Source organism: Arachis hypogaea, chromosome 9 (genome assembly GCF_003086295.3).
Source record: "Arachis hypogaea cultivar Tifrunner chromosome 9, arahy.Tifrunner.gnm2.J5K5, whole genome shotgun sequence".
Lineage (NCBI taxonomy): Eukaryota > Viridiplantae > Streptophyta > Magnoliopsida > Fabales > Fabaceae > Arachis > Arachis hypogaea.
Genome location: NC_092044.1, coordinates 114,007,690 through 114,020,321, shown reverse-complemented (window position 1 = coordinate 114,020,321; position 12,632 = coordinate 114,007,690). Strand labels below are relative to the sequence as shown.

The 12,632-nt window shown below is 38.4% G+C and overlaps 2 protein-coding genes across 3 annotated transcripts; both read right to left on the bottom strand.

Moving 5' to 3' along the window:
* Window positions 1-3,273, bottom strand: LOC112712126 (serine/threonine protein phosphatase 2A 57 kDa regulatory subunit B' beta isoform). The gene is made up of 2 exons (XM_025764927.3): window positions 1,845-3,273; window positions 1-773 (listed from the first exon to the last, which is right to left on the bottom strand). The coding sequence occupies exons 1-2, from the start codon at window positions 3,003-3,005 to the stop codon at window positions 465-467; spliced, it is 1,470 nt and encodes a 489-aa protein (XP_025620712.1). The 5' UTR covers window positions 3,006-3,273; the 3' UTR covers window positions 1-464.
* Window positions 3,274-4,195: 922 nt separating this feature from the next.
* LOC112712125 (uncharacterized) lies at window positions 4,196-11,920 on the bottom strand. Of its 2 annotated transcripts, none has more exons than XM_025764926.2 (18): window positions 11,499-11,920; window positions 11,039-11,292; window positions 10,805-10,960; window positions 10,548-10,706; window positions 10,371-10,454; window positions 9,714-9,781; window positions 9,297-9,632; window positions 9,105-9,156; window positions 8,840-8,995; window positions 8,578-8,721; window positions 8,371-8,473; window positions 8,141-8,290; window positions 8,004-8,058; window positions 7,834-7,895; window positions 7,225-7,666; window positions 6,893-6,948; window positions 4,793-6,802; window positions 4,196-4,468 (listed from the first exon to the last, which is right to left on the bottom strand). In XM_025764926.2, the coding sequence occupies exons 1-18, from the start codon at window positions 11,692-11,694 to the stop codon at window positions 4,422-4,424; spliced, it is 4,530 nt and encodes a 1,509-aa protein (XP_025620711.1). In that variant the 5' UTR covers window positions 11,695-11,920; the 3' UTR covers window positions 4,196-4,421. The 2 variants fall into 2 exon arrangements, with proteins under 2 accessions (XP_025620711.1, XP_072059658.1); XM_072203557.1 differs by having other exon boundaries at window positions 7,834-7,892; window positions 11,499-11,825.
* Window positions 11,921-12,632: the final 712 nt, after the last annotated feature.

Here is a 12,632-nt window from a genome sequence, read left to right as displayed (position 1 = left end):
TTTTGTCTTTGGTATTGATTCTCATTATAATGCTCTTGATGGTTGGGGTTGGACAGAATCTGCTTACATAATGGGTGTTCTGTTTCTTAAGTTCAGGGGATTGTAAAACAAATTTCATAGACTAAACCATTTCTAAAACTAAAACAACACAATTGATTGTACAAGTGTGTAAAAGAGCAATGAAAGATAACAGGTTTGTATTTACAATTAAAGACTTTGACAAAGGATTATAATGAATGAAGCAAAGAGCAAAGAGGAACGTATTCAAAGGAAAACCGTGTGACCCTTGTTCAGTAAGGAACAGGGCTCGCAAGCTTGTTAATTTGCACATCTTGTTCACCACCCCTTTTGTAATTAAAAATAAAATTAGAAGTTCTTCCACTCTAACCTCCAACCTCCAACTATGCAACGGTTTTCGGCACAACAACGTGTTAAAAAGAAGAGTTGCAGCACCAATACATGAATTAACCAATCACGGCTTGCGCAGCCACTGCTTCCAGTTGCTTCCATGTTAACTCCCGCTTCTCCTCCTGTTCTCTTGCCCCGGCTTCCTTCTCCAAGTACCGCCTTTGACATTCTTCGAAGAGTTCGGTGTCCATCTCCATAAACATTTTCCTCACGTTCACTGTTAGTCCATGCACTGCTTGGTTCCAGTGACTTTGCATGTTCCTTTCCAATGCCTCAAAGATTATTGGTAATATCACGCTTCGATTCTGAGCTACTAAACTTATAATGTGTTCATTGTTCCATAAGTAAAGTGCTCGTTCAGCAATCTGCCAAGTATACAACAACAATTTTCAGAGACATGTCTAATCTCTCAAATAGCAAATAACCTTGTATTTTCTCTTCTACAGTCAAATACTGGAATTTTTCATTAGTTAAACAGTGATGATATTATAATAACTAAGAAATAACATAACACTGTAATGAATAACTAATAAAAATAAAAAACAAGGCCCTAAACTAACGATTGTTGTTAATCACAGCCAGGCCCATTCATTGAAAGAAAAAATTGTAACCAAGGCCAAACTAAGGCATCATAGAGCTTACTATTTCCCCATAGGGAAAAACAAATGCAAAATTATCCATATTGCAGATCACATGAGACACTCAAATGTAATGGATAATTCATAGATTCAAGTAAAAAGAGACTTAACAGCAGGTCAACAAAAACTCTTCAGACATACTGAATATAACATTACCAACAAAAATGTTCAGCCTAGTCCAAAAGTCAACAATAATATAACCCAAATAGAAACTAATAAACAAAAGGAAAATCAGAGTCAATGCGTGTACTATTTCTTGATCTCTCTCATGGAATGATAACGACCATAAGCTAGTGTATATCTGCCCCTATTTGAGGTTTGAAAATATAAAGATCACACATTTAGAGAGATAATACAGTTTCATCAGTTTATACACTTTAGTGTGACTCAATTGGGTTGGAAGTTGGAACAGATCAACAGAACCGAAAACACTATCTTTCCAAGTTTATGTGAAACCTCTCCCTCTTTCCATTCTAGATATCAATCATACCATAGGCTACCCTCAACTCCTTGTGGCATCAACTACTCTTTTATTCCATAAACCAGTGACTATTATTGCATATCAACTTATTCATTTGCCAGGATTGTTTATGTAAGTTAACAAAAATCCAACAAAAGTTACATGAAAATATGATAGCAGGCAATAATCCAACATCCAAATAGTTCTCAGCTAAATAGAATATCCTATCCACAAATGCAGAATACAAATGTATGTATGCAATGAGAACATCAACATTATCCTATTTCACAGAAGGTGCATCATATACCATAAAAATAAGTTGTAAGATGCTAACAGACCTGAAAGTGAGGACTGTTGAGGCATTGCCCAAGCTTCCTGGAAAGAGAGATCATGCATTTTTGAAACTCAGCAGGTTGAGTTGACTCCAAAACCTCTTCTAACTCTCCAAGAAAAAGAACTTCTTTCTGACAATTCGTTACCGGCCAGTACTTCAACATCCCCTTGATGACAGGTTCTGCCAACCTGTTATCTTTCTCAACAAACTGAACAATGCAATAAGCCAATTGGTTATGATATGTGTGCACCGATTTCGGCTTGTGAAGCGGTAAAAGGGCTCGAATTAGGAACAGTTTATGCTCTTCTTTCATAGGCAATGCAAAGCCATTAATGATACTCCCCAGAATCTCAAGAAGCTCAGCTATACCATTATGCCTCTGTGTTTCAAATATGAATCTATAGAACACATTGTTGATGGCTTTTCTTATAAAGGGCCTATGAACCATGAATTTTCCATATATGCGGTGAAGAATGGTTTTCAAATACTCGCGCTCACGCATGTCCTCGGAATCAAACAAGTCAAGCAACTTCAAAACAAAGATATGATCGATATAGCGCTTAGCATTCTTTATATCAGTCTCAGGTGACACAATGTACCTCAACAGAATCTCATACACAAGTTGAAGATGCGGCCAAGAAGGCTCCAAAAACGTGTCATCTTCTTCGGGATCACCAGTTTCAGTCGCCGTGTTTTCATGAGACGCCGGAGGCAAGCATCGGAAGATGTTCGCGGAAATCATCTTAACCAAATCATCTTGATTTTCGGTGAATTTGAAGGAGCCAGATTGGACGATATCAACAAGCTCATAGAGTGTTTGGCGCTTGATTTCAATAGCGGTTGCGTTCTTCGATACGTCAGAGAAATCACACAAGATGCAACAAAGCTGAATTTTTCGGAGGAACAAGCTAGGGCGTTCGGAAGAAGGAACTTCCCGAAGTGGCGGAAGATGCTCGATTACGAGAGGACGGGGAAGAGGAACAGGGGAAGGAGAGGGGACAGGGTCGGAATTGGCGGCGGCGGGGGTGGCGGTGGCGGTGGCGGTTCGAGAGGCATGTTTCATAACAACTTCGTAGAATTGTTGTCCATTGGAGGAATTTTCATGGTGTCCCGATTTGGCAGATTTCTTGTGGGCGTGGGCGCGCTTGATGATCTTATTGAACATTATTTAGACAAGTTTTAGAAGGATTCAAAATCAGAACGAATTTGAGAGGGTTGCGTTGATGGGAGAAGGGAGAGAAAGGGGGTGAGGGTGAAAAGGAGTCGCATCGAATACCAAAGATTGGAAATTTGGATTGATGGCTAGCTGTTGCTGTTTGGAAGTTGGAACTTCGAAGCCCATGCCAGATGGATTATTGGGATTAAGGTAACTCTCTCTGTTATCTTTTCTTTTTAATTATCCATTATAACTGAAATAATCACTTTACGCCATCTTTCTTTCACTATTTTAGATTGTTATTTATTCCAATTCTTAGTTCATTAATTAAGAGACATTAGGAGTAAGAGAGAATGCCAACATGTACCAAATTTGACACTAAAAAGGCATTAATAATAGAAAAATATTACTTATCCTTTAAATTTTTTATTTTTATTCAATTTTTTTATTTAAATAATATTATTTAATTAATTTAAATATCTACTTTTATAAAAAATTATTTGTTTTAGAAAAATAAATAAGTTCTTAATTTTTAATTCAAAAATACCTAAATTTTTTATTAATTAAAAATACAAAAAAACTTTTAAAATATGACATAAATTTTTTCATCCAAAATATATAAAGATAAATTAATTTCCAAAAAGACTTAGTAGTGACGCATTTTAAAAAGTGAGATAAATTTTATATTTTTAATTAATCGAAAACTTATTTGCCAAAAAATAAAAAATCAAAAACTTATTTATTGTTTACTCTAATACTAATGATATATCAAAATTAGACAAATTTTTTCCTTTGTTTTTCTTTTATATGTCATGTACGAAAAGTCAATTTTGTTTGTTGTGAATTCATAATTTTAATAGAACTCTCGTATTCGTATCACATTTAGCCAATCTACCAATAATAATATCAATATTTTTTGGCTTACAATGTCCGAATAATTGTATGAAGTTATGAACGTTACACAAGCTCAACAACTGGGTGTCCAGTCGCATGGAAAAGCAGCTGCGACAATGCCGTTCGGGCGTAAGGAATAACTATTGTTAACTCTATCCGTTATTCCATGGCAGTAATATAACACTGAAAATGTTCTAGTAAGTTTGACAAACAAGTAATTACCAGCGAAACACTAGGCTGTTTGTGAAGTAAGTTTCCCTACGCATGGACATGGGTTTAATAGGGCCGTTTCCACAAGAACAAAGTAACACTAACAAGCATCACACGGGTTTAGGGAAGTATATTTCGAAACTTCGCAAGGAGGATTAGTAGTTCATCAGATCCTTTTACAACGATATCAAACGGAAATAAGAACGTCAAATAGCAACAGATAGGTTTGTACGGTTTTTTTTCATATGGAGGATTTATAAACAAGTCATCACTGAACTAGAACTGCCTGAGCTCGTTTTCCTTGTATCAGTTAGACGATAATTACCATCCCTTGGCACCCCCGTCACTTTTCTTGCCCCACGAGCCTCCTGCACCCACATACAATGTAAAATCACATGTTTGAGTGTACATGAGAATGAACACTGTGCAATGGTAAATTTCTAAAATTCAAATATTAGATTACTTGTAGAATGATTTGCAGCAACTTCTAAATAATTATGATTCCTAAAACCAGAACATATATCTCGTGTACTTGGATAAATATTAGTTGCAGTATGATTTGCAGTTCTAAATTATTATGATTTTGTAAACCGGACATAAGTAATTTTGCACTGCAACAGTTTTTTTCATTAACATATAAACCACCAAGGATAACTGGGAGTATTGTATCAAATTCAGTATTTCTTTCTTACCATCTCCTGGTTGATTCCAACCAGATGATTGTCCCTTCTCATCAACATTGGATTGACCCCAGCCAGATGACTGACCCTTATTATCTGCAGAACTGGATTGACCCCAGCCAGAGGATTGACCCTTATCTGCAGCACTGGATTGACCCCAATTTGGAACTTGGTCACCGGTTTCACTCCCTGAGTGAGAATTGAACTTCCAACCATTGCCTTGATTACTGGAATTAGGTCCCTTATTCCAGCCACCCTCCTGAACATTGGTCTCTTCAACAGTAGACTTTTTCCAACCAGAATTGTTGTCTCCTTGGGAAGTACAGCCAGCGCCATCTTTAGACTCGTTGCTATTCCAACTGCCACCAGCTGCCCCTCCACTACCTGAGCTCCAGCTCGACCATTGCTTAGTACTTCCACCTCCTTGACTCCAGCTCTGCCCATCCTTGTCACCACCTTCCCGGTTCCATGCCCCAGATCTGTTACTATTCTTCCATCCTTCTACAGTATCTCCCTCCTTCCAGTCAGAAGAACCATCCCCACCAGAATCCCTTCTACTGCTCCAACCTCCAGATTGGTCACCCCTTCCACGGCCCCGGCCCCCAAATCCTCTCTCTGATCCCCATCTGCCACCAGAACCTTCCCCATCTGATCTACCTCTGCCACCAAACCCACCACGATCTCCTCTCCCTGCTCCCCATCTGCCACCAGAACCACCAAACCCACCACGATCTCCTCTCTCTGATCCCCATCTGCCACCAGAACCTTCCCCATCTGATCTACCTCTGCCACCAAACCCACCACGATCACCTCTGCCACGAAAGCCCCCACGTTCTCCCCGACCACGAAAGCCCCCGCGTTCTCCCCGGCCACCAAAGTCCCCGCGTTCTCCCCGGCCGCCAAATCCCCTACCTCTACCTCTAAAACCACCTCTATCTGAGCCGCCTCTACCTTGATAACCACCTCTCCAGTTCCCACCACCAGCTCCTTCCTCAGAATTTTCATTTGGACCATCATTGTCACCACCTGAAGCATTTCTTGAACTCCAATTGCTATTGCTTTTCCAGTTGTTTCCCTGACTATCACCAGATCCAGAATTCCAATTGCTCTTCCCCCAACTAGAATCTTGATTTCCAGCATCAGAACTCCAGTTGGATGTCTTGGTTGCATTGCCAGCACTCCAAAATGAACTGTTTGAGTTATTCTTGCCCCAGTTGGAATTTTGATTAGAATTACCAGATCCAGAATTCCAATTGCTATTGTTGCAATCAGAAGTCTGGTTTCCACTGTTTTCAGAGTTCCAGCTGCTTTTCTTGTCCCATTTGGTTTCTTGATTTTCAGCGTCGTTATGCCCAGAAGTCCAGCTGGAGTTTTTGTTTTCATTACAAGTACTCCCAGAGGAATTGTTATTCCAGTTGCTTTTTGCTCCCCAGCTAGAATCTTTATTACCATCACCTGATCCAGAATTCCAACTGCTTTTGTTCATTTCGGCGGTCTGGTTTCCACTGTTCTCAGAGTTCCAGTTGTTTTTCTTGCCCCAATTGGATTCTTGATTTTCAGCATTGCTATGCCCAGAACTCCAGTTTGAATTCTTATTTTCATTCCCAGCACCCCAAGAAGAATTGTTATTCAAGTTGCTTTTTGTTCCCCAGCTAGATTCTTTACTAGGATCACTTGATCCAATATTCCAATTGTTATTTTGCATTTCAGAAGTCTGGTTTCCACTGTCTTTGTTATGTGCATCACCATCTTGAAAAGATTTGGAAGTATTCCAGTTACTTTTACTGCCCCATCCGCAGGGTTGATTTCCATTTGAATCATTACCTTTATTTTTCCCTTCATTATTATTGTTGTTATCTGCACTGCCAATTTTATGCTCTGCCTGGCCCCAGCTGCCTCCACCTTTTCCCCAACCATCAGACTGATCTGGATCAGAAGCAACTGTAATCTTCTCCCCTGCAGCACCCCATGAAGAGTTTTGCTTTGAAGTATTTTTAGTTTCCCAAGCAGTATCTTCTGCACCTGCGTATTAACAGAATAAGGACACCGTCGATGAGAAAGTAATTAAACTTGGAAGAACAGCTTGCTAAACATATTGGATAGAGTAATTACCCTTGGAACCAATATCATTTTCTGTAGACTCTGGTTTCTTATTAGACCACGTACTCCTGCAAATGAATATTATAAGACCAAGAAAAAAGGCAAACAGAATTGGGATACAAAATTAAAAGGCAAATAGAATTGGGGTAAAAAATTAACACCCTAATCCAGATGTATGACAATAAATTAACTCCTCACAAATTTATTAACCATTTGCTGGATTCCTGAAAAATATTATTCCTTTAGATAACGGAACACTCCGTGAATAATTTAGGCAGAATATATATTTAATTGAATATAACATAAATGAATCAAGAAGTTTGATTATATCACTATGAAATAACCTTTCAGCTGAAGTTCCTCCAGCATTCCATCCACCACCACCACCTGCAGTCCCTCCAGCATTCCAAGCACTGTCACCACCAGCTGAGGTCCCTCCAGCTTTCCATGCAGCATTGCCAGTTGATTTCCCACCAACCTTCCATGCACCATCATCACCAGCTGACGTTCCTCCAGCATTCCATGCAGCACCCCCAGTTGATGTCCCTCCAGCATTCCATGCACCATCACTACCAGCTGACGTCCCTCCAGCATTCCATGCAGCACCCCCAGTTGATGTCCCTCCAGCATTCCATGCACCATCACTACCAGCTGATGTCCCTCCAGCATTCCATGCAGCACCCCCAGTTGTCGTCCCTCCAGCATTCCATGCAGCACCCCCAGTTGATGTCCCTCCAGCATTCCATCCACCACCACCAGTTGATGTTCCAACTCCATCTAACCAACCTTTAAATATGCCCAGATGTAAAATCATCAAAAGCATGTCCAAAAAAATGCAATGGTATTATGGTAAATAGGCTACAGAAGTGTAACAATCAGGCACATCAATCGATACTTTAATCAACTGTAAATAGAAAATGAATGATGTAAATTAGAGAATCAGGGGTTCCCACCAGAGCCGCCTTCAGTACCCAGTAGATCAAATGGCTTCAATGAACTTGAATCAGGATCACTGCTGATATAAGAAACGTAAGCAACTAAGAACAATAAATTACAGACACAATCAAAGCAATCAGAAAAAAGTAAGTTTAAACATACAAACATTTCTCAATCACAGGAATACCTTGTTGACATGGCAGTACTCTTCCCTTGAACCTCAGAAAGGTGCTCACATTTAACTGAATGAAAGAATTCCATGCAAATTGTTATAAATGATGATATAATATTTCAAAAATCAAGAAGAAACAACCATAAACACACCTGTAAGAACCCTTTGCTGAGAATCCAGTTTAACAGTAACATCATAACGGCGCAAGGCAATGACACGACAGAGGTATCCCTTCAAAGGACCTATCCTAATTCTCAAGGTTTGACCAATAGTAAACGTGTTATTGTTGTCCCCACGATTAACTGCATAAAAGATTGGAAAATCAGAATTCTGAATATATACAACTAAAAAACTAGTCAACAAGTCATGCATCTGTACAGACATTCACGATTGTTCTCTCTTGCTTGCCATGGTTTTTTTGGTGACAGAGGGGATCTTGGTGATGATGGCACGTCATCAAAGACTGAACGACCCGGTTCACCATCCTGCATATATATGTCAACATGCAGAAACATCAAGACTCAAATGGGGTCATCAGGAATTCATAACCTATCAGGATACTGGTAAAGTGGAACAAAAGATTTCAAACCTTTCCAGTCAAATCGTCAACAGTAAGCTTAACTTTCTCACACACATGAGATTTAGAGGTAAAGTAACCAGCATTTTCTTCAAGAGATTCATCCCACAAAAAGAGAATCCCTCTGTAGATATGCCTAACAATGCCTTGCCTACCCTGGAAAAATGATATTGAGAAAAAATTTAACGAGGAAAAGAAAAACTCAAGTAGGGCATAGATATCCCAAAATCCACCAAACCAAGACCATTTTGCCTATTAGTAATAAGCATCAGACCTTAGATGGCCCATCAAGAACCCGGACAGTATCATTAGCAACTATAGTCTTATTGTGCTGATCTTGGGCACTGAATTTCAAATCAGAAAGTCCACTCTTTATTTCTTGTCGTTCGACGGATACAGTAGCAGGCCCATCTGCAGTCTCTTTTAAAATCTATGACAAAGAGAAGTTAGAATAGAAATATAGAATTATCTCATAAAAACAGATATGATAAAGATCAAAAGGCTGCTATGAGTAAAAACGCTTGAGTTATATATTGTACCTTGTATTTATCCTCTTTATCCATAGACACTATTACACCGAATTCCTTCTTGCTGCAATTGCAAAAATCCAGCAAAAAGAAGGTAGCAAATGGTAAATTTTTTTGGGGGGGTGGGGGCTTGTTGTGGTTGGTGTAATTTATATCATATAATATCATCAAAATGCCAATTGCAAATGTAAAAAAAGGACTTACCCTAAACACACAAGATCATACAGCTCAAAACCATTTTCCACACCAGTACCTGATGAGCTCTCTCCTTTCCCACCTCCCTTATCATTCCTTACAACCCGTTTTTTCTTTGATTCACCATAAAGTTGAGAGAGCCACTCCAAATCTTTTGATTCATTGTTTTCAGATGGTCCAAACTTCAATAGCTCCTCTTCTGTTGGCACAACACCCCACAAATTTAGAGAATCTGGAGATACTTTTTTGTATACATATCCGTCCTTGAGCAAAAGATTATCAAGAACCTCGAAAACCTTGCCAGTGTCACGGTCACGTCTGATTTGTATAACAGGTCGGAATTCGCTGCCAAAGTTATTGAAAAAACCCACATAAGAGAAGTCATCAACAAAAAATTAAACAAGTTATGAGTACAAAATTTATTACTCAAGTTCACTTGAGCTGATTAATCTTGGGGCTGGTATAGCAGCTTTTTGGCGAGAATACCCTCCACCCTGTAAAAAAGAGGAAAATGTTCCATATTTAATTATATTTCTATACACAATAATAGGAGTATAAACTTTTTACACTCAAGCCCATATATTATGATATATCTTAGATAATTAAAGAAAAGTTGAAATAATAAATTGTAGCAGAATATTCAATAGTACACAATGCAACTAGGCAAAATATCGTATTTAAAAGATAAAAAATAATGCACGCATTTCAAGATGGATTGCAGGGAAAGGACAGTAGTCAACATCCTGAATTCATAATTTCAACAGGTATTCTATTGTATTAAAGCAAGACATAAAACTCAACAAATTCAATACTTGAAATTTAGTTTTTCCACGAATTGGAAACTACATAGTGAATCCTCTCCAGTTCAATGGTTGTCTATTTCACTATTTGTCCCTTGAACTCACCCCAACAACATGACAATAACATATTACAAGCAGATACAAAATAACTATTAAGTTAAAACCGGGCATCTTCATAACTAAGGATGCATGGAATATTAAACAGAAAAGGAGAGAGAGAGAGAGAGAGAGAGAGAGAGAGAGAGAGAGAGATTGTAAATCGTGCTAAAGCAGATCACATTACAAATTTGGCAGCCAATGCTTGTAGATCAATTCTTGGAACAAGCTTCACTGTAACCTTCTTGCGCGTATTATTAACAGCCACAACCTAGAAATGAAGAACAAACAACGAGAATCAGCATTTTATGAGTCAGATAGCATCGTATAAATCCAAGACATTTCTCCTTTGTGGCACTAGTACCTGTGCTAAGTCCCCCTTGTAGTTACCACTTTTTATGCGAGCCCACATGCCCTCATTAATTTCAACTCTTCTATTTTGAACAGAGAACAGATGAAATACTTCGTTCCTTGGAACAAGTTGCAATCGACTTACATAGATACCAGTAATTCCTTTACAAGCCTGAAATTGGATGTTGGAAATAACAACAACAAAGTATTTAGCCAGTGGTAGATACATTTCAACAGTAAACTAATCAAATTCCAACACTATGAGGCTACCTCATGTATATCATATTGCCTTTCAGCTTCAATGTACACAAATCCTTTCGAGTGATCTACAGCAAAAGCAGATATTATCTGCAGCTTAGTGCCCAATGCTTTCAATTCAACAAACTTCTGCATCAGACAGAAAGCTGAAAGCCTCTCGCGCCCAACCTGCAACCAAATAATGTTTATGTGCCGTGCAAGTTTCAGTCTTACAGAATAACAAAACCCAAGTTTCATGAGACATACAGTGCATTTGACTTTCCAGATGGTTGGAGCAAACTCCTTAACGCCAGAATCTGGATCAATTATTTTGTCATCAAACTCATCTCCAGCAAATGAGACGAACTTAGAATTTTGTCCATAGCGTTCCTCCATCATTCTATCAAATTCTTCTTCATCAATCACCTCTTCTTTGGGGACAAATGGAAGGTTACTGTTGCCTCCCTTAGGTTGTTCATTCATCCTCGGCTGAAGAGTGTCAAATTCCTCTTCAAAAAAATCTGATCATAAAAATTTCAGAAAATCTAAAATTAGAGGGGAAAAACGTCCGTTTCTCAAAAATCTAGAACCATTTCTCAGCAAATAACCAAAATGTGAACGAAACAACATAATGTGGCCAAACCCTAGCAATTCTAACGAGAGAACCACGTGCGAATAAAATGTACGAGCATGAGAAAATGCGAGAAGGTAATTCCAATCCCCATACCGTCGTCGAAATCGCTGTAGTCGCTGTCATCGCTTTCGTCAAAGTCCTCGGCGGCATCTTCGAAGAACTGAAGAACTCCACGGTTCTTCTTGTTGCGTCCACCGCCGGTCTTGTCATCGTCAACGCCGCGCTTCCGTTTGGCGGCTGAAGCTTTTCCGCCGACCGCTTTCCCCTTTCCCTTGTCTTTGATCGTCATTTCCGGTGACAATGCATGCAGAGAGTGAGGGAGTGTGTGAATGAGAGAGTATCAAAAGAGTGAGAGAGAAAAATGAATAGAACCAGAAGCAAATGGCATCAGCTGATTTGTTGCATTTACACAATTACCCTCACACACCTGAACGACCAACACCCGGCCCATAATTCTTTTTGGTATTCCGGCCCATAACTCTAAGCCCATATTGATATCATACCTAACATTTTTTGTCATACGCCAACAATCGAAGCCCATTTAAAAGAAGAAGAAAACTAATGACAGAACAAAAATTCTAACAAGTATTGTATGAAAATCTACCTGGTATAATAGTTACCCCACTAATACGTTTAAACAAATGTCAAAAATTCAAATATCGTTTTATACATGCAACTCCTATATAATAATATTACTTTCCAATCTTTTGGAGCATTGAGAAATAAAATCATCACCATCATAAATTCAATGAGAATATTAAAATTTCTAAGATTTTGTGTCCGTGCCTGTGAGGAAAGAATATGGGAAAAATAGATAATGATGGTTGCACATATTGTGCCCATACAAATCTATTCTGTAATTTGTGTGGGATATATCTAATTATCTATCCTTTTCTTTACACGTACTATATACGGACTAAGTGCAACAACTATGCAATAGATGAAACTGATATCTAATTATCTATCATTTTAAGACTTTTCTATATCTAACATGATGACCCATTCATCGATTTTTATTTAAGAAATATCAGGGTTTTCGAAACTTATATGGACAAAAGATATAATAATATTTAATTGTTTAAATTGTAATATAAACATCATTTTGCTGCCATATGATATATAATATTGTGCAACAGTTCACATGTATGTGCATTAAATACATAGAAGTGTATGCACTACTTGTAGTTACCTGTTGATGTTCAATTAAAGCTAATGCCTAATTTCCTA